Below are 22,016 nucleotides of genomic sequence, written 5' to 3' on the forward strand. Positions count from 1 at the left end.
TTTTAAGGTGAGAAACTCACTGATTTAAAGATTATGATTATGTAAAATTGACTTAAATTTTTAGGGTATTTTACCAATTACTTTGACGCCATATTGGCTTCTATCTATGATTCGTTAAAATTAGTGAGTTACTGGCTGTAAATAAATCCACGTAGTTTGCGGCCATTTTGCGACGGCCACTAGTACGTTGCTAGTACAAACTAATTTTCGGTGAAGTTCAGTTCAATGCTCATCTATGCAGACTAATCAGATGACAGGAAAAAAAATATAATATCAAAGTAACATCTAAGATATCTTACAATTTCTCAATTCTACATAGCCATAACTTTCGAATCACTGGATTTCTTGATTTAGGATTTGTATTTTCAATCAAAAAATTAATAATTTTTGGTCTCTTAAAATAAAGTTTAACCAATTTATTTATTAATCAATAACTATTTTATTTAATGATAAATACAGAAGTCATGAATTCGTAGTATGTACATACATATATTACTGCTAAATACAATCATATATATATATATATATATATATATATATATATATATATTGTTAAAGAGAGGAAGTTGCAGAGAAGAAGATAATGATCACTTTAATATATGACAAATGCACGCGAAGGTTGAACTGCCCCCTATCTATTGCTTGATTTAACAAACATACTCATATAAATACTTGTTACATTTTTTCTCTGTTATTGCTGTGTATACTACATATATAAATAGTAACAGGTATGTATGCATATGTCAGGTCCATAATTCTAGAAAATTGGAAAAGTATCCTTAATGGCTAATACATTTCTTATATTTTTTGTATCTGATATCAAACACCATGAAGAAGAGCATCATTTTTTTTCTTAAAAATTAACTTTCTTTATTTGTGAATAAAATTTGTCTGTTTAGAAAATATGAATTGTATAATTTCGTTCATATTAAACATGACACACATTAAACTATGTCACAAATTCATGTCAAGGTCAATAAATGAAGTCTAGTAAAAGTAGAGCAATATTGTATAAAAATCCATAAATAATTAATAGCAAACTAATTTTCCACAAATAAATAAAAAAGATATCGATATTACCATATATTATGTTCTCAAGTAATTTTAAGATTTCCATGAAATTAAAAGCTACAAAAAATTCATATAAATAATTCTAATAAGTTTATGAAAATATTAAAATTATCTTATTTTCCTACTTAATCGAGGAAAGAATATATTGATATATTAATGTCATCTTATACAATTTTTGATTTGTTATTAACTGATCTTCTCAAAAAACAAATTGATCAATTGTACTTTTTATACATATGTTTATTTTTTAGATTTTATTACTTCTGTGGGCCCTAAAAAACAAACGATTCATTTACATAAACTTATTTATTGGAAGGAGTTGGCATATATAATAATAAATACTAAAATAATTTTTAGAAAATAATGTTTTCAATGTCATCACTTTGGTCTATTTTTCGATTTATGGAGTTGATCAATGTAACTTCTGAACGGCTTAATTCAGGAAGAATAGCACGTACAATGATAAATTTCGAATAAAAGATCGTAACATCGTCAATACGTGGCGTAGGATACATTTTTAGTTGCTTGTGGTGTATTGAAAAATATAGTTCGCGATGAGATATTGAAGTTTGCAAACGGATAATCAGAGTCAGATTTTACAACAGTGGTACTTCGGTGGCTGGCTTGTTACTCCCATAACGGTAAAAACGTGACAGATATATACAGGAGAAGTGAAGTAGCCAGAAGGAAGGGAAACCTGCACTTGCTCGCTTGCTTTCTTCGAGCCATGATTGGTAATGCTTGTTAGTATTTGTCTAACTGTTGCATTGGAAGCTTTGCAACTTTGTTTTCTTCGATAGTTTCATTTTTCAAAAGGACCGTGCGATCACATCATAACTAGAATAATATCCTTGAAAATACAAGTAAAACAAATCCTTCGGCGAGGTGAGTCACTGTTCAGAATTGTTTTGTAAGATGACGCGATCCTAGCATAAATTATCCTTTCATTTATATATTATTGGCAAAAATTACGACATATGTATTTTCTTCTTAAATAAATAAATTATTAAAAACAATTCTAATTTGTTTAGTTGATAGTGACATTTATTTTCCGAATTTGCGATCGAATTATAAAATCCGTATGAATTTATCAAGTAATAGAGTTTGGAGAACATATAAAATGTAAACTTCTGTCGTACTACTTTCTAATCAATAACTATGTACATAGATTCCGTTGGTCCATTTAGAAAAATAAGTAATGTTTGACAGATGTATTTTATTTAGAACGTAACTAATATATCATAAAATAATGTAACACAAAACTGAAAAGATAATTGGAAGAAAATGATATAACTATAAATTTCAAAATATATATTTAAAATAACATAACTATTCGTGTTTTCAAACGTTTTTAATAAAAATTGAATAATATCTTCGAGACACAATTCAATTCCGAGATTTTTGTTTTAAATGTTAAAAAATTAATTTTTTAAAATAATTTTACTAATTTTGTTAGATGAGGAAAAGAAATGAATTCTGTAATCAGAAAATGATATATTAAACCCAAGATACCGATTTAAGAATGTTTATAATAGTAATATATGATATATTCATCGCTATTAATAACTATTACGAATGAGTATACGAAATTGTACAAAATTATATACCAATAATATAATTATATATCATAAATTGTATGTTTAAATATGTATGAACATAATATTATTAACAAGTATAGATTAGAGTAGAAGATTAGAAAGACAAATTGTTTGATATACAGAGTAATATGTAAAATATTGTATAAATACTATAAGTATTACATCGATTTGTGTACATATATTAGAATTATTATAATGTAATTTTATAAAATAAGAATCTATTCAATATATTTTATATAAGTAGCTTTTATTAAAATAAATGGTTGAGCAATATGTTTATAAAAATTTTAAATGCATAAATTTCCAAAATTTATTTGCGTTAATCATTCTATATTAAGTAAAACAAAACCATTTTTTTTTTAATATTTCAATGATAAAAGATTGAAGAATACATTTTAATATTGACAAAATGAAACTCTTAGCTCTTGGGTTTTCCCATTGCTTTAGTCACATGTTCGTGCTCACAAATCATTGTGCTATCATTAAAAAATACATAATTGCCAATGGAAAAACCAGTTTGACGCTTTGAAGTTTCGATAATTACAAAATTATATAATAGAACGACTATCTTTTATATTTACAATCAAGATATACGATTTAAGATACAAGATATAAGATTTTTTCTCATAGTGAAAATAACTTTTATCTCTGTCATTGTACATATGTAGGTACTTTATGTATTTATAATTTATGCACAGTGTGCTATTCAAAATTTACTTATTAGTAATTTTATTAATTTGTCAACGTTGTTTGTCATTTTGTACTCTAACCTAGATTTCTTTTCATTTTACAGTGACTATTATAAAAATGGATTGGCAGTGGTTCAATATTGTTTTTTTATTCTGTATAATACTAAATGTTACTGCAGAACAGTATGTATATATATATTTTAATTATACCTTATTAGATATCTAATTAAAATAATAAATATGATAAACATATATTAAACATTGTATTATCAAATATTTTATATAATTAATTATCTAACATAGCTTAATAATCAAATTTTGTAATATGTTTTTAAAGATACTATAGCATAATAGCTCCAAAGGTAATACGACCTGATTCAGAATATCATGTAGCTGTAAGTATTACTGGTGTATCAACATCATCAGCAATATACATTGAACTGTCTGGGTCATTCGACAATAATTCAAGAATAGGAGAAGTATTCAATATATCTCAAGTTACACATGTACAACCATACAGTACAAGAATTTTACGATTTGAAGTAAATGAATTCAAGTTTGTTAACTTCTCTGCATATAAAGTATAATAATACATTTTTTAATTTCTTTTTAAATTTTAGATTGATGATATTATTCCTGGTAAATATGAATTAATTGCACGTGGTTTATCAGGAATAGAATTTTCACAGTCAAAGTCAATAGAATTTATTCCTAAAAGTTATTCAGTCTTTATTCAAACTGATCGAGCAATTTATAAACCGGGAAATAAAGTTATGTTTCGATGTATTTTATTGGACTCCAGACTTAGGCCAACACTTGAAAGATTAGTAAACATCTATATTGTAGTAAGTATTTTTAAATAAATACAGTGTATGTAACAAATAAGACAAATTTTTGAATTTACATTACATTTTTATAGGATGGTAAAGGAAATAGAATTAAACAATGGAATCATCCACCTATAACCCATGGAATTTTTAATGCGGAAATCGAATTGTCTGAGTACCCAGTTTTAGGTACCTGGAAAATTACAGCAAATATTGGTGATCAAACATTTGAAAAAGATTTTGAAGTTGCTGAATATGTATTACCTAATTTTGAAGTGATAATTGATGCTCCTAAACATTTTACATTTAAAGAATCAAAAATCACTGCAACAGTCTATGCCAAGTAAGTGAATTCTAATAGTTAAGTAAACTTTTTGTAAGTTCCTAAAGGCACATTACAAATTTTTTTATATTGATTCCTGTTCCACAATTGTAACAGCGTCATTGATATTATTTAATGATGTCTTAGTATTCTCCTAAAAGATTTGACAAAAATTATTTATTTCAAAGTGCAAATCATTTAGGTATACTTATGGTAAGCCAGTGAAAGGAGAAGCAACTGTTACAGCATATCCTGATATATTTTCTGATGTTATCCAACCAATATACCAACAGCCTATACGAAAAGTAATTCCAATAAATGGGAAAATAGTTGTTGATTTTGACATTCATGATGAATTGAGGTATGTGTATATATATACATCTTAAAAAACGTTATTAAATATTTTTTGGGAAAAGATATAATTTAATTTCAATTTTAATAGGCTTACTGATGAATATGAAAGACCAGTTATGCTTGATGTTACAGTAGAAGAATCTTTAACTGGTAGAAGACAGAATACTTCTGCGCATATAACCTTACATAAACATAAATACACAATGGATTTGATAAAAACATCAGAATACTATAAACCAGGATTAAAGTATACAGCATTTGTATGTAGTCAAAATTATCCGTAATATTATAAATTTAAATTCTCTTTTAAATATTATAGATATAGTATGAGAAAAATTCTTATAGATAAAATTAACATATCATGATGGAACACCAGTGAGAGATAACAAAAATTTTGTTATGGTAAAATATGGATATACTTACATTACTGATAATCAGTCCACATACACGAATATTACTGGTATGTTGGATGAAAATGGAATGGTAAAGTTGGATTTTTATCCGCCAAAAACTAATGATAATATGTCATATCCTTTAAACATAGAGGTAAAATATTATAGTAGATACATAAGCTCTGAAATTAATAATAGAAATAATGATTTAACAATAACCACCAAAACAATGATTATAAATAGGCTCAATATTTAAACCTTCATGAATGGTTCCCATCAACAAACCAAGCTATGTCTCAGAATAATGAATATATACAAGCTATTTTGAAAACTGAAAAACCTATGGTATGATCATCTTTATGTTATTTAAATTATTTTAAATGTATGAAAATCATCATTAAAAGAATATGATATTTTTGTATAAGGTTAATCGAGATGTAGAAATTGAAGTAAATTCTACAGCTCCATTGAAATATATTAATTACGAGATATTTGGACGTGGCGATATATTGGATGCAGGTTCTATATATGTACAAAATAAACATACAACAAGTTTTAAGTAAATATTTTTTAATATCTAATTACGATGTAATCTATTTCGTTTATTATTTATTTACAAAGCGCGAAATATATTTTAGGTTCTTAGCAACATATGTCATGGCTCCTACTGCACATGTAATTATATATTATATAGGAAATGATGGAGAAATCATTGCAGATGCCTTAGATGTTGAACTAGAAGGACTACTTCAAAATTTTGTAAGTTAATTTGACGAATTAATTGTAATAAAAATTAGAATTGATAAACCTGAATCTGATGTTTTAATTTCTATTAAAGGTTGATATTAAAATGGCATCTGAAGAAGTTGCACCAGGAGATAATATCAATTTAGTTATTACTTCAAAACCAAATTCATATGTTGGATTATTAGGTGTAGATCAAAGATCTATTCTTTTAAAGTCTGGGAACGATATTTCATATGTACGTAGTATTATAAATAATTCTCATTAATTTAAGTTTTGTTATAATTATAAATAATACTTTATTACGTATCTTAATTATTCGCAGGAACAAGTTTATAAAGAGTTGAAATCATATGATAATAATCATGAATCACCTTATGCAAACTCGGTTTTTGATCGATATTTATGGAATCCTGGTTCAGCTACAGCAAAAGATGTTTTCAGAGTAAATAGATAAATAATTTTATTTGGATGGATTTTTGATATTTTTTTATCAATATTAATATAAATATATATTGTTTGATAGGAAAGCGGTGCTATCATTATAACAAATGCCTATGTCCATGAAAATTTTCAAATTCGTAAGTAAAGTGCTTTCTATATGGCTTAAGTTTATTACTAATATCATTTTCTTATCTCTTACACGTGATACTAAATATTTTCTAATACCATAACATATTTAGTCAACAACATTTTATTCATTTGCAATGTAGAATGAGAAGGATGTTCTTAAATCTAATTTTTCATGTAATACTTACTATCAAGTCTTTAGTTAATCAGATCACGTACTTATTACTTAACAAGGCTTATGTCTGTATAGTATACTACAGATCTGGTGTAGAGTTCGCCTTTCCAACAGCTGCTGGAAGTTTCAGTTCAATTGCATTGCCATCAGAGAAGACGAAAGTACGCAAGAATTTCCCTGAAACTTGGCTTTGGCAAACGCTTGATGCTGGGTAATGCCATTGAAAATTTTTATCTGCTGAGAACTTTTTTTTATCATTAAAACAACATTGATATAACTCATTAAGTAAATATAAATGTTTCTATGTGCTAACTATCTAAAAATACTTAATATATAATATCATCTTTTAAATTAATTTACTAATATTCGTTCAATAATGGCTTTATGTTATTTAGTGCTATGGTGATGGACTTATTACAATTCATATTTCATTCTCTGCAATGTAATCATCTATTCATATCTAAAAACATAAATCAGAGGATTATTATATAACTTAAAATATAAAAAATTAAGGTACTTTAAATGAAATATAATAAGAAATTAGATTAATTTCTACAATACCTTTATATTATTTTTTTTTTTTTATTCCCTTGGTTGTGCTGATATAATACAATATATAGAATTGGATTACAGAACAATCGGGAATACTGGAGGGTAGAATAACAGGCTCACCTCATGGGGCATCCACACTTCGACCAGACCTTGGTCCACCTGTTACGCACAAACTAGCAACAAGACCACCACTGGCAGGTCCTTATGCCTTCTCTCGCATCCCACCTCCTGTTTGGAATAAGCCCCGTGTATTCCTAATGCATGACATCTTAAACACCTGGCTTTTTACAAACTTTTCTGCAGGGTATTTATCTCATATACTTTCAGTTTATGAAGCTTTACGTACACGCTTTGTATACATTATTTTATAAATGACATTCATGGGTCATGCTTTATTTTGTACAAGTTACTTTTATATAAATCAAAGCTGGAATATTTTGGGTATTCTTATGGTGAATCATCTAACTTTGTTACCTTGAATTATTTATAAACTGCTTGTTATGAGAAAAGCTGTATGAGGACGTACAATATAATAATTAGTTTCTTTGCTATTTTGCTTTCTTATCAAGATATGAAGATTATTTTAAATTTCTATATATAATGTGTAACATTTGATTCTGCAATTTGTATTTTACATGTGAGTAAAATTCTGTGTCATTTGCACACATTTATTGACTATGAACATATATTAAATTGTAATGGATAAAATTTTGAGCATTTTTTATATTAAAGGTTATTTAGGGAATATTTCATTAATGTACTTACTTTAATAGTTTCTTAAAATACTCTTTCAAATTACTGGTTCAAATGTTACACATTTATATTTGAATCAAAGTGACCTTTATATCTCAGAAAAAGATAAGATAACAAAAAATTTATTATTATATTTTATACCACTTTGATACTATATGATGTTTATTTGAAAGAGTTTTAATACAACATACAGATTCCAAGTAATTTGAGATGACAGAATTAGGTGACTTACTCTGTTAACTCTGTATAATTGGCATACATAATCAGTAATAGCCAATAAATATCATTCATATCTGTATACTTTAAATTGCTTTAGATTGTATCATTCTTCAATTGTTTATTCTATCATATTTAACGAATTTTTATAAAATACATCTAGTACTGAATATTCTATAGACAAAACGTATTTATTTGAAGAAATAAGTCATATTAGGAAGAATTTCTTTTATTAATTTTGCTAAAAACATTAAATTTAATATTATATACAGATTCATTTTCTTTTTAAATAAATTTGTAAATTATTATTTATGCGTATAATTGAAGTATATTGATATAGTATTTCAAAATAAAATTAAAATGCAAATTAACTATAAATTGAAAATAGATATGAAGGAAAAAATGAGCTGAAAAGAAATGTACCAGATTCAATTACATCATGGGTGCTCACTGCATTTTCTGTAAATGATGTTCATGGATTAGGTCTTATAGAAGAGCCACGAAAGGTAATATAAAATGACTATATAAATAATTGCAAAGTTTCCGTAATATAAATATAAAAAGAAGGATTTACATTTTTACAGTTGAAAGTTTTTAGACCATTTTTCATCTCTATGGAATTTCCTTACTCTGTGATTCGAGGAGAAATTGTTGCAATCCAAATTGTGGTGTTCAATTATATGAACAAAAATGTTGTAGCTGAGGTTCTGTTAACAAATGAGGGTCAGTTTGATTTCGCAGAAATGTCCAACGAAGTTCAGGATGTACCAAGTGAGATTAAAATTCTATTATTTCGAAACATTTTGTACAAACTATAGTATATAACATAAACGTAACTTATGAAAAATTTTCTAGAATTAGAATTGTATCGTAAGAAAAAGGTAGAAGTGAAAGCTAATTCCGGAAGCAGTGTATCTTTTATGATTGTTCCTCGAGACTTGGGATACATTACGATTAAGGCAACTGCAAATAGTATATTAGCTGGAGATAGTGTTGAGCGTAAATTACTTGTTAAAGTAAAGTGTTTCTTTATAAAATTATTTTTTATCTTTCGCTAATTGAAAGTGAATTTAAACTTTTCTACTAATTTATGCACAGGCTGAAGGAGAAACTCAATATGTAAACAGGGCTACTTTCATAGATCTTAGAAGTACAACAAATACATCGATGAATATTACAATTGATATACCTAAAAATGCTGTACCAGGTTCAGAATATATTGAAATATCTGCAGTAGGTAATGATCCACAATTATCGAAATTTTGATTAGTACTTTCGATACTCATGAAGATGTGAAGGGTTTAGTAAAATTTCAAGTTTAGTCAAATACGATTCTACATGCAGAAATAAATCGAAAATATGGAATACAGTTTTTTCATACGAGGCTTTGTTTCCGAGATAATTGAGTTTGAAAATTTGTCAAGTATGCTTAAACTTAATTAATCATCGACAAGGTATGAGTAAACAAGTTAGGAGGTTATTCTAAATGCGAAAATAAATGAAAAAAAAACAAGATTTTTTGTTTAAGACTTCATTTAAAAAAAAAATAGGATATGAACATGTTAAAAATTCTTAGTTAAGAATTGTCCTAATACACGCCTATGATAAAATTCTTAATTTATTTGTCTCGGAAACAAAGCGTCTTATGAAAAAATTTTATTGTACATTTTTGTCTTATTTTCACACATGGAATAACCTATTGATTATTTACACCTGTCAGTTCGAAATTAGCCATGTTCAAGTGTACTTGATAAATTTTCAAACTTGATTTTCTCAGAAACGAAGTGTTATATAAAAAAAATTTTATTTCTTATTTTCAATTTATTTTTTCACGTAGAATCACCCTGTATCTAATTGTACCATTTGAGGTGAGACACGCAATTATTTCCCAAACTGTTCGTTATGCAAAAAAATATTTCTAATTAAACTTACTTTATTTTGTGGGGGACATCTTATGATCTTTTCTATCAAATCGTATCTAGATGGACATGCCTTCTAGATTTCAAAGTGATCTTTATTATTTTAAATGGATATGTATATTTTTGTTCAGGTAAGCGTGTAGCCTGTTCCGTGACTAATTCATTGACCTATAATGTGTTGGTGGACCAAAATCATTCAAGGTCATTTATAGCCTTTCAAAACTTACCTTCATTTAACATTTGGAAATTGTCCATTATCATCTGTATTCGAAATGATGACCAGGAACTTAAATGCATTGGTTTATTCTATTCTTAAAAGATAGTTGCACCCTCTCTAATGTTTTAGAAAAAATTGGTTGGCAGTTATTCTTTATATGATTTTTCATATTATCAGGGGTAATGGGTTCTATTATTATCTTGATCTGATGATTGATGATGATTGATCTTTTATGAAACATCGCAATAAAAAAGATTATAGCTATCAAATCCGGGGACGTTGGTGGAAAGGGCATCCTGCATCGAAACGAAGAACGCATACTGATAATAACAATAGTACCGATTCCTTCGAAGTAATTGTAACATAAATTCCAGTAAATAAAATCTTGAGAATGTTTAACAAAGGTAAGTTTCGAACGGCAAAAAATGAGCTTGAATGACCTTAGAACAACAACACATAGAACGGTGATTTTGTCATAAAATGAGCAATACGCTGATCCGAATAATATATATAGTTCCATTAAAAAAAGCAAAGAATAATCTTAAAATCTGGAAGGCATGTCCACCTAGATAAGATTTGTGACCATCACAAGATGTCTCCATCGAAATAAAGTAAATTTTATTTGAAACATTTTCTAGTATAACGAATAATTCGAAAGATAATTGCGTGTATCACTGCAAATGGGTCACTCTATGTATAAGTGCATGTATAATTTGATATTAAATTATATATCTTTTTATCAGGCGATATTTTGGGTCCAAGTATTATGAATTTGGCAAATTTAATTAAATTGCCATCTGGTTGTGGAGAACAGAATATGTTAAATTTTGTTCCAAATATAATGATATTAAATTATCTCAAAGTAAGTAGATGTATAATATATACGTAATAATATATCATTAGAGAAATAATCTAATCGCAAATATATTTGTATTAAAATTTCCTTATAGAATACAAATCAATTAACACATGCGGTAGAAAGCAAAGCTCTTCAATATATGGAAATAGGCTATCAAAGAGAATTAACTTACAGACATAATGATGGATCATTCAGCGCATTTGGCATGTCAGATAGTAATGGAAGTACATGGTATACAAATATTTAATTGTTATGTTACATTCACTAATATTGCAACATTTTGTATTATTCTTACATTTTATCTGCTAGGCTTACTGCCTTTGTGGCAAAAGCTTTTAAACAAGCTGCTGCATACATCCCAATTGAAGACAGAATAATAGATGAAGCTTTACAATGGTTATCAAATAATCAAGCTCCTAACGGAAGTTTTCCTGAAGTAGGAAGAATTAGTCATCGAGACATGCAAGGTGGAGCTGCAAAAGGTCTTGCATTAACAGCATTTACTCTTATTACTTTTCTTGAAAATTCAGTAAGTACAATAATTTTTGAAAATACAATAGTCGAATACATACAATACTAATCTTATTATAACATTGTATAAAGTATACATATATTTTCCATCTTTATAATATTCTGTATTATAGGACTCTAACGGAAAATATAGAAACACTATAAATAAAGGAATTGATTACATTGTTCGTAATATGAATGATCTAAATGATACTTATGCTTTGAGTATATGTACATATGCTTTAAACTTAGCAAAACATCCATATGAGACTGCAGCATTTAATTTGCTAGAATCTAAAGCCATGACAAAAGAAGATATTAAATGGTGGAGCAAACCTATACCAGCAAACGATAAAAATCCGTGGTACCATTCTCTACCACGATCTGTCGACGTTGAAATGACGTCCTATACTTTGTTAACTTATATAAGGCGTAATTTAGTCGTTGATTCTATACCCATAATGAAGTGGCTTGTAAAACAAAGAAATGCTGAAGGTGGTTTTGCATCCACACAGGTAAATATTAAAGTATAAATTAGAAGAGTGTAGGAAATGTACATACTATTAACAACTCTTAGGATACCGTAATTGGAATACAAGCCTTGGCGAAATTAGGTGAAAAATTAGTAACAAAAGCTAATGCCATTTCTATCATATTCTTATACGAAGAAGGTGGAAAAAGCCAAATGAATATAAATCCTAACAATTCCATGATACTTCAAAAACAAATGGTAAATTCAAACTGCATTTAATATAGTGTAATAACTAATCACCTTAAGAAAAATAATTGATAAAACAAATTAATGATAAAACAAAAAGAAAAGAATCTTATAAGCATAATGTTAAAATTGTGAAATGTACTCTACATGTAAGTAGTAAACGATTCTAATATTTATTATTTCCTAAGCTTCCAAAGAAAACTCGACTGATTGGTATAACAGCCACTGGAAATGGATTTGCTTTAATTCAAATTACATACAAATATAATCTAAATGTAACTGGGGCATGGCCACTGTTTACTTTGGATCCTCAAGTAGATAAAAATTCCAATGCTAATCATTTGCAACTTTCAATTTGTTCTGGGTATATTTATCTCTCTGATATTCTATAAATATTACTTAATATTATTATTATATATTTAATGCAACATATTTATTATTAGATTCGTTCCGACTAAGGAAGCGAACGAAAGTAATATGGTTGTGATGGAAGTCAGTTTACCTTCTGGTTTTACAGTGGATAAGGAATCATTACCTAGTCTTGAAGTGTCACAAAATGTAAAACGAGTAGAAACTAAGAACGGAGATACGGTCGTAATATTATACTTTGATGAGGTATAGAACAAAATATATATTTATATTTTTAAGTAATCTGAAATTAGTTTTAAACCAAATAATATCTTACAGATGAGCAGGCAAGAATACTGCCCTACAGTGTCCGCATTCAGGACACATAAAGTGGCAAAACAGAAACCAGTACCAGTTACTATATATGATTATTACGATTCATGTAAGTTAATAATAATAATATGCAATAATAAAATATTATTTTATAATTCATTATTAATATGTTGATTGCTCAAAGAACAAAGTACTAATGTTACTTATTTCAGCACAATACATTCTTCTATATTCTTCTACATTCTATAATATACTATATACTAGGTTGACCCAAAAGTTTCTTTCGTTTTATAAAGATATAATAGATCCAGAATATTTTTTGTTTCATATTATTTTATTGAATTATGTATGATCCATTTTGTTCCAATAGAAAAAAATTTCATAAAACAAAAAATGTTGTGCATCTATTATTTCCTTATAAAACGAAAGAAACTTTTGGAAGAACCTAATAACATTAATTAAAACATTTTATAGCTCTATTAGTACTTTATATGATCAATTTGTCGATTTATAACGCGATTATGAATTTTGACGAAATTTTTTTTTGATTACTTTATTGTTGCATGCATATAACGAGTAAGGTAATAAAAACCTATGATCGGATACTAACGTCTCCATAGTTAAACTTCATTTCATTGCACCATTTTTCTAAACATATTTTATATCTTCTGATAGTACAACGATGAACGGAGATAAAATATAACGGTTTTGAGTTTAGGAGTCAATTGGTTCAACAAAAGTTGTCTTTGATTTATGAATCGATTTAAAAAATATCATTTTGGATTAGTTAGCCCAATCGATATTACAGCAAGAACACCTATAGTGTCAACAAAGATTAAAATTTTTAAAATTTATCTTTAATGCATAAGACAGAGTGAACTATACAATATTTTGTACCTCATATTTTTGTACTTAAAAATATCCCAAGAGTAAACAATAAATTCTAAATTCAAGTAAATCATACAATAGGTTAAGAGTAAAATAGTAAAATAGTAAAATTTTAAATATGCATGACTTTCGAACCAATTTATTCTTACATTCAAAACTGTTATATTTCAACTCTATTTATCGAGTAATATCAAATTGGTATTTAATTTTTTTCAAGATCATTGGAGTCCGATTGTTCGTTCTTATTATTTTCCTTGTTACATGCACGTCACAATAAGGTAATTAAAAAAGATTTCTTAAAAATTCACGAGGCCGTAATACATCGACAAGTTCACACTTCTTGCATTATTAAAATAATACAAATCTTAAGAATATATGACTGCTTCTTTAATTTAAATACTTTAACCAATTCCATCATTTCTGAACTCTAGTGATCCTCATGGCAGTCAATTTATTAAGTGATATTATTTCATGTCATAAATAAGTTAATATATTCTTTTTAATTTCAATTCACTAATTTTATTAATTTATGATATAATTTATGAATCTTAATCTATTAATAATTTTCTATGATTAGCAAGAAGAGCAAGAGTATTTTATGAGCCACGTAAAGCTACACTTTGTGATATATGCGAGGATGAAGATTGTGAAGATTTATGTGTATTGCAACCTGGTAAACAAAAGGATTCTCCGCAATCTGCTGCTTCACATTTATCAACTTGTACATATCTCCACTTGCTTGTTACTTTATTTTACATTACATGCTTTGGATATTTGTAACTCTATAGCTTCTTAACAAAATTTTACATAACTTTTTTATGAAATACAATGAGGAAGTTTTGTATAAATAATAATTTACAACCAAAGTACTTACATTATATAGAAGAACCAAGCTCTTTTAATATTGAAATATTGTAATCTATTTAAATGATTATTATTTAAATCTTAAGTAACGTAATCTTGAATCGCTTAAAATTAATGTTCACTTCTTATATATATAACTTATAAGAACTTATTATATATATAATTTTATTTTAAATAATATACTAAACACAATTTAAAATATTGCACTTTATTCAATCAATTGTTCACACATTTTTGTTGTATTCTAATATTTTTTATATTAGATTAAATATACCTTATTGTTATTGATAGCACATTAATATCTTTTTATTTATTTGCAATTAAACCCCTAACTAAAAGCAATAATACAAATTCCTATGTATTCATCTACTTATAATAATGTAATTATTTTAATAAACTGAAGAAAATTATATTTTAAATAATTATATAATTTAATATAATACTACCTTGCTTTAGGGGTTCAAAAATTATTAACTTTTTTTGCAATCCTGTAGTTTTAGAAAATACAAGTTTTACAACGAGAAATTATTGAGTCATGAAACTTCTCGCGCGGTTGAAGGAAAGCAAAGAGAAATTAGTTCGCGCAAACAACAAAGACGGGTACCAACTACGTGTAAAAAAAAAAAAGAAAAAGAGACCAGTTTCTAATAATAAAAACACTAATCTGTTAACCATTTATAGAAGTTCAGAGGAATTCCAGACAAATCTAGCTGTGTGTCGCTAGAGAACGGGTTCGCGCGGGATTTCGATACACCCGTATTGCTCGGATTTCGGAAAGTTTCGAAGTTTCGGAATACCGAAACTCGATTCGATCAGCTACAGACTTATGATTTATGTATCAGCACGAGCGAGCGGGCCGTCTATCTTTCTGTCAGTTCGACAAAAACTTAAATATTTGAATCACATTTAACAGCTTTTAGCTTTTGACTTAATAATAATAAAGACACCCATAAAAACATTGATATACACTTTATACCTATATAAACTTGTATAAACTTTATAGTCCTCTTAAGCGAGAACTGCGAAGAAAAAAGGATCCTTCTCGATAGCGATGATTTCAATTTTTACTTATCTTCGATAAAAGTCCTCGCCTTATCCCGCGCACTCCGGAGTTTAATACTTTAGTGTTTTAAGGCGTTTGTCTTTTTCCGCGAACTTTCCTTTCTAAACTGGGACAGCTCGTGCCATCCAAAGGGCATTATTAAATTAGGGATATTATTAGACTAGAACATTATTAACCGGCACGAACGCAAGACTCAAAATGGAAATGGGGGAAGAATACATCGTCCACTAGCAAATAATTGGACGAGTTGCCAGCTCAATAATCATACCTATAAACAAGTCTCGACATTCACATATTGAAGCTTAGGAAAAATCGTTCGAAAATTGAGTCGTATCTAGTTGTGAAAAATCAACATGGAAGATAAGAAGGTTATAGTTCTGCGCATGCGTGACATGTTATAAATGTCTCAGACAAAGACAAAAATATTCTATTCATCTCTATCTATCTGACAGAAACTCGAACTTTGTTGACCTTCCATATTGACTTTTCACGATTAGACACGACTCAATTTTCGGACGATTCTCCTTAGCGAATGTCAAGACTTGTTTATATGATCGTGGCCAGCCTTGTATTGTATACAATGATTTGTACTGTATTTGTTATTAGATTTACATAACCTTAAAGCATTAGAAGACCTAGTTGTCACTTAAAAATTGTATATAAACATTAATAAAATACTGTCGATCGTTGGCACCACATCTGTTAATATGTACAATAATAACATGAAATTGCGCAAACAACAAAAATAATCCATACATTAATAAGCGAAAGCAAACACGAAAACGAGAAATAGTGATAGAAACTAACCGCAAATCTCTATAATGAAAAGTAATTAACGAAACAATAATGGATAAAATTTTAAGAAACACATTACCTATTAGTCGACAATTATTACGTACGTCCTCAATAACGTATCAATATTCGAAGTAAGCCATCAAACTTTATTCTTAATTTGTGAAAAATTTTAAATATAAACGAACAAATAAATGGATATAAATATAAAAACTTTAATGATTCGTAATATTACATTATTTATTAATTTGTTTTACTATTTATAATATAAAATTATTTATGTGATATATTATTACATATTAAATTATTTATTATTAATGTTGCAGAATTTTTAAAGATTGTGTTGCATGTATGTATACAGAGTACAATAATGTTATATTAAGATCAAATCTACTTCCTGTTAAAAAAACGTTTAATATTATACAAAATCGTACAATGTTTATACAAACTCAAGACACACCAAATCCAAATAGTTTAAAATTTATACCTGGAGTTAAAGTGTTAGAAACAGGTCAAACTAAGGATTTTCCTAATGCTACAGATGCATATTGTTCACCACTTGCAAAAATGTTATTCCGTATTGATGGTGTAAAGTCTGTATTTTTTGGTCCTGATTTTATTACAATATCAAAAGCTGATGAAGATGTTGAGTGGAAATTATTAAAACCAGAAATATTTGCTGTCATAATGGATTTTTTTGCAACTGGCTTACCTATATTAACCGATGAACAGCCTGCAACAGATACTCGTAAGATTCCTCTTTATTTGTCAATTTTCATACAAAATTGTTTATATAGTGTGACTAAATAATTTATATATTTATAATTTAATAGATATTTTGTATATTTCTCAATTTAGTGGTATGTATACAGAGTGTTAATTAATAACTTTCATTTGAAACATCTTTTAAATAATTGATACATAAATGTAATGTATATACAGACAAACTCAAAATATTATCTTCAAGTGACCTGAAGATAATACATAGTTATAAAAGAAAAAAATTTAATTGAAACAAACAAGGGTAGATCTCTCTCTCTTTATTAATTTTTCTTGCAAAATATGTTTAATATTTTCAACCTTAGTTTTTAAATGTTTACAAATAATCTGTTTCTTACAAGAGTTATCATTTGTTTTGGAATAGATGGATTATAAATTTGCCTGAAATATCTCACAGTTTCTGTCATGAAGTCAAACAACTTTTATTTTGAAACATTTTTTCTCCTTCCTGATATTTACAAAACTAATCACGCGTAGATATTTAAGACAGACATATTGTATATTGAAAAACAAAAATATTTCTATATGATTAATAATACTTTATTTATTATAGAGATTAGTGAGGATGATAGTGAAATAGTACAAATGATAAAAGAATTATTGGATACTCGAATACGACCGACAGTACAGGAAGATGGAGGTGATATTGTATTTATGGTGTGTAATAATTTATTCCTATTTTGTTGAATATTTAATATATGAAAAACGATAAATATAAATCAGGAGGCGAAAATAATAATTACTTTAAACATTTCTTGGAAAAAAGTCATAGAAATTAATATTTATTTAAATTGAGGCCAGTTATCGATAAATCTCAAAGTAATTTCTTGAAAAATTAAATGATTAAAATTTATTTTAATTATCAGTATCCATTATCGGTGAAGGAAATTTAACTTTGTTTGTCAGTAACCAATACATATGACTGGAAATTTTTTGATTATCAATAATCATCGATTACCGAAATTTTATTTTGTTTATCGATAATCATTAATCGCGACGAAAAATCTTTTTATTTACTGCTAACCAATATCGATGACAAAAATATTTTCCAGTTACATTCGACTATTGTCAATTGTTATTACAACTGTTGATAATTAGTATTCATTGACAACATAAAAGAACTTAATTATAAGATTTATATATTTTACTAGGCAAACAAAATACAGTATGAAAATAAATGAAACAAAGAATAGAATAAAAACTATTGTAATACAATATTATAGTACAATGTTTTTACTAACGCTTGTATTAATATTGTGTTACAACACTTTTTAATTTTCTTCTTTGTTCCATATATTTTCATACCTTTCCTTTTGCTTAATAAAATATATAAATTCCATAATCAATTATTTTTACATTATCAATGAATATGTTCGAGTTATCAGTCATATTAATAATAATTAACAATAGCCGAATGTAAACAGAAAAAGGTTTTGCCAGCGATAATGGCTATCGGTAACCAAAAAAGATTCCGGCCATTTATATTGGTTACTTGTAACCAAAATTAAATGTCCATCATTGATAATGATTATTTATAACTAAAATAAAATTTCCGTCATCGATAATGATTACCGGTAATTAAAAATTTTTAGTTAAGAGTATCAACTGTTATATCATAGCTGTTAAAATTTGTCTTACAATAGTTATGGTATCTGATATAAATATAAAATTAATTTTTAACAACTTTTAACTTTTTTGTACATTTTAACTATAAAATACTTCACAATCCATATGAAATGAGCTTTATAAATTAAAAAGAGGTTCAATTTCATTTCTAAATTAAAAGATATGACACATTTATATATAGCTACTGTTAAAATTATATCTTTTCATAAGTTGAAGTTAGCTGTCCTGGCATAAAACTACATAAGTAACTGATGTTCATGAACGTAAAATTACGTCATTTTATAAAGTAATTTGAAAGTATAAAATAACAATAAGTTGTATTTTAGAACAAATTTTTATATCTATAATATAAATATAATATGATATAAATCTGCAATAGTAACTTTAGTTCACTCATTTTTAAGCAGCTTTTAATTATAGGGAATAAAGAAATTATGAATTGTGAAACTGGCAATATCTCTAGTATTATATCTGATTATAGGGCTTCGAAGAAGGCATAGTGAAATTGAAAATGCAAGGTTCCTGCACAAGCTGTCCAAGTTCTGTGATCACTTTAAAAAATGGAGTTCAAAATATGATGCAATTTTATATTCCAGAAGTGCTTGGAGTAGTGCAAGTGGAGGATGAAACTGATCAAATCGCAAAAAAGGAGTTTGAAAAGTTTGAAGAAAAGATTAAAAACTCTAAACCTAGTGAAAAGTAGACTTTTAATCATTGTTTTGTAAGAGCATAGTATATGTAGGAATAAATTAAACACTTGTTCCTTTTTTTTCTGCTTTTATTTTATTCCAGTCTAAAGTCTTTAACGGCTAGATACAGAAACTTGCCAAACACGGATAGTATTGTCTGAGTAGCCGGCAAAGAGGGTTTGTCCATCAGTAGACCACGCTAAAGACAGACAATGAGGTGGCTCTGCTTTACTCGTTGCAGACACTACCTCTGGTTTTAATTCTTCAACCATTTCTTTGGTTTCAAGATCCCATATCTTGATCCAAGGTCCAAATGCAGCACATAGCCAGTAACGATTAGGGCTGAAGCACAAAGCTGTGATAATGTCGTTATGATCTAAAGTGTGGAGATGCTTTCCGTCATTCAGATCCCATAACATGGCCTTACAGTCCTGCAAATAAAAGAGCAATTTTTAATTGATATCTATAGATTCTTATATAACTAGAAGTTTAAACATTTTGCAATAATATCGATCATACTATAGATATAAGAGGTTTAAATAGTGCAATTTTCAAATAATTCTGTAATTTCACGGAAAGAACAAAAATGAAGTGATTCATATAGAATTTGCTGAGTAATTAAATAAAAGAGCTATATCGATGATGACATTATTTATATTTTTCTAATATATACCTTGCCGCCTGAAGCACAAAGCGATCCATCAGGGGAGACAGTAACCGTATTAAGATATCCAGTGTGTCCACTGTGATTGATCTTTAGTCTACAATTTGTTAAGTTCCATACCTGCGAATTATTATACAACTAGTGAAAAATAAAAATAATTAACACTTTATTAAATAGTTTACAACTTCGAAAATCAGTCCCATATCCGCATACATTCACAAATATCATGTTCAATAAAAATATATACATCATGTTATTATGATTAAAATAAATATTAGTATTTTATATAGCTTTAACGTACCTTGACCAATTTGTCCCAGCCTGCAGAAACAATGATGGGATTCGAATGATTCGGAGAGAAACGTACACAGCTAACCCAGTCTGTATGTCCATCATCTTGAATAGTATACTTGCACTCAGCCAAAGTATTCCACAGTTTAATTGTCTTGTCTCGGGAACCAGAAACAATTTGACGATTGTCCACGGAGAAGGCGACGCTTAAAACATCCTGTTAACACAATTATTTAATTTATGCAATTGATCATTTGCAAGCAACATAAATTTGTGTATCAAATGTGGTCAGTACTTACAATACTATATACTTAATTGCCCACCTCTTCTATTTATTAAATATAAAAAAATATATAAAAAAAAGCTTCAGTATATTTCCCAGAGACTCACGTAGTTACATCTTCTGCCAATGGCATTCAATAAAAAAAAAAAATTGAAAAAAAAAAGCTTCCATGTATCTCGTGAAGAGCGACGACCATAGATCAGAAGGAAAATTTCACACCTTGGTATGGTCTTCGAATCGTCGTGTCGTACGACCTGCGGCCAAGTCCCAAAGTCGAAGAGTTTTGTCCCATGAACCAGATAGAGCATAATTACCATCGGACGATAGCACTACATCACTAATAAAGTGAGAGTGACCATACAAACGCTTCTGAGGAATACCATAATTGGCTTCGTCACGTGTTAGCTTCCATACGATTAAAGTTTTATCTACAAACAAAATGTACAAATTTTTACATATATTTTGCGTATGTTAAATTACCATCTCCCTTGAAATTAACAAAATATAAATGGATAAAATACTTTGAAAAGCTATACGAATGTAAATAAACACACACATATATATAATAGATATGCAAATAAATAGTAGTAATAATGCTAGACAACGTGTAAACCGCTACGTGGCTACTTACCACGTGAAGAAGACAGTATCATATCCGGATATTTTGGATTTGTCGCGATTTGGGTGACCCATCCATTGTGTCCCCGAAGTGTCCCTCTTAATTGAAGAGTTTCAGTCATTTTTTGATTATTTTAAGATATTTTACGTTATGGATTGAAATAGATTCCGATCCACGACCCACATTCAACAAAGCGTCGAACGAAAAGAACGACAACCCTCCTCTTTTCGAATGTGTATACTGTCACAATTTATATATTTTGTAGATATGCAACTCATGTGCTTAAAATG

At 27.8% G+C, this 22,016-nt stretch overlaps 3 protein-coding genes and 3 long non-coding RNA genes across 7 annotated transcripts; 2 read left to right on the plus strand and 4 right to left on the minus strand.

The window, feature by feature from the left end:
• Positions 1 to 1,362: 1,362 nt before the first annotated feature.
• LOC126914643 (uncharacterized) lies at positions 1,363 to 2,043 on the minus strand. Its single transcript, XR_007709763.1, has 2 exons — positions 1,585 to 2,043; positions 1,363 to 1,495 (listed from the first exon to the last, which is right to left on the minus strand). It is a non-coding gene; the product is annotated as an uncharacterized LOC126914643 (long non-coding RNA).
• A 1,360-nt stretch (positions 2,044 to 3,403) lies between these two features.
• Positions 3,404 to 15,212, plus strand: LOC126914626 (CD109 antigen-like). Of its 2 annotated transcripts, none has more exons than XM_050718780.1 (27): positions 3,404 to 3,541; positions 3,696 to 3,900; positions 3,979 to 4,203; positions 4,278 to 4,528; positions 4,710 to 4,868; positions 4,950 to 5,121; positions 5,207 to 5,407; positions 5,497 to 5,598; positions 5,679 to 5,812; positions 5,892 to 6,012; positions 6,092 to 6,235; positions 6,323 to 6,442; positions 6,524 to 6,578; positions 6,818 to 6,953; positions 8,652 to 8,769; positions 8,848 to 9,034; positions 9,119 to 9,279; positions 9,362 to 9,500; positions 11,143 to 11,261; positions 11,350 to 11,489; positions 11,568 to 11,787; positions 11,903 to 12,283; positions 12,346 to 12,498; positions 12,675 to 12,850; positions 12,930 to 13,101; positions 13,174 to 13,276; positions 14,633 to 15,212. In XM_050718780.1, the coding sequence occupies exons 1-27, from the start codon at positions 3,477 to 3,479 to the stop codon at positions 14,833 to 14,835; spliced, it is 4,362 nt and encodes a 1,453-aa protein (XP_050574737.1). In that variant the 5' UTR covers positions 3,404 to 3,476; the 3' UTR covers positions 14,836 to 15,212. The 2 variants fall into 2 exon arrangements, with proteins under 2 accessions (XP_050574737.1, XP_050574736.1); XM_050718779.1 differs by lacking the exon at positions 6,818 to 6,953 and adding an exon at positions 7,376 to 7,598.
• On the minus strand, positions 4,313 to 7,400 carry LOC126914640 (uncharacterized). The gene is made up of 4 exons (XR_007709760.1): positions 7,304 to 7,400; positions 5,285 to 7,202; positions 4,450 to 4,661; positions 4,313 to 4,378 (listed from the first exon to the last, which is right to left on the minus strand). It is a non-coding gene; the product is annotated as an uncharacterized LOC126914640 (long non-coding RNA).
• Positions 8,866 to 11,147, minus strand: LOC126914641 (uncharacterized). Its single transcript, XR_007709761.1, has 2 exons — positions 10,410 to 11,147; positions 8,866 to 10,350 (listed from the first exon to the last, which is right to left on the minus strand). It is a non-coding gene; the product is annotated as an uncharacterized LOC126914641 (long non-coding RNA).
• A 1,179-nt stretch (positions 15,213 to 16,391) lies between the features above and the next one.
• LOC126914638 (NFU1 iron-sulfur cluster scaffold homolog, mitochondrial-like) lies at positions 16,392 to 19,948 on the plus strand. The gene is made up of 4 exons (XM_050718806.1): positions 16,392 to 16,908; positions 17,101 to 17,522; positions 18,108 to 18,211; positions 19,662 to 19,948. The coding sequence occupies exons 1-4, from the start codon at positions 16,829 to 16,831 to the stop codon at positions 19,881 to 19,883; spliced, it is 828 nt and encodes a 275-aa protein (XP_050574763.1). The 5' UTR covers positions 16,392 to 16,828; the 3' UTR covers positions 19,884 to 19,948.
• On the minus strand, positions 19,938 to 21,955 carry LOC126914635 (guanine nucleotide-binding protein subunit beta-like protein). Its single transcript, XM_050718803.1, has 5 exons — positions 21,739 to 21,955; positions 21,327 to 21,535; positions 20,835 to 21,041; positions 20,543 to 20,653; positions 19,938 to 20,300 (listed from the first exon to the last, which is right to left on the minus strand). Exons 1-5 carry the CDS (start codon positions 21,845 to 21,847, stop codon positions 19,983 to 19,985), a joined length of 954 nt encoding a protein of 317 aa, XP_050574760.1. The 5' UTR covers positions 21,848 to 21,955; the 3' UTR covers positions 19,938 to 19,982.
• Positions 21,956 to 22,016: the final 61 nt, after the last annotated feature.

Source organism: Bombus affinis, chromosome 3 (assembly GCF_024516045.1).
Source record: "Bombus affinis isolate iyBomAffi1 chromosome 3, iyBomAffi1.2, whole genome shotgun sequence".
NCBI lineage: Eukaryota > Metazoa > Arthropoda > Insecta > Hymenoptera > Apidae > Bombus > Bombus affinis.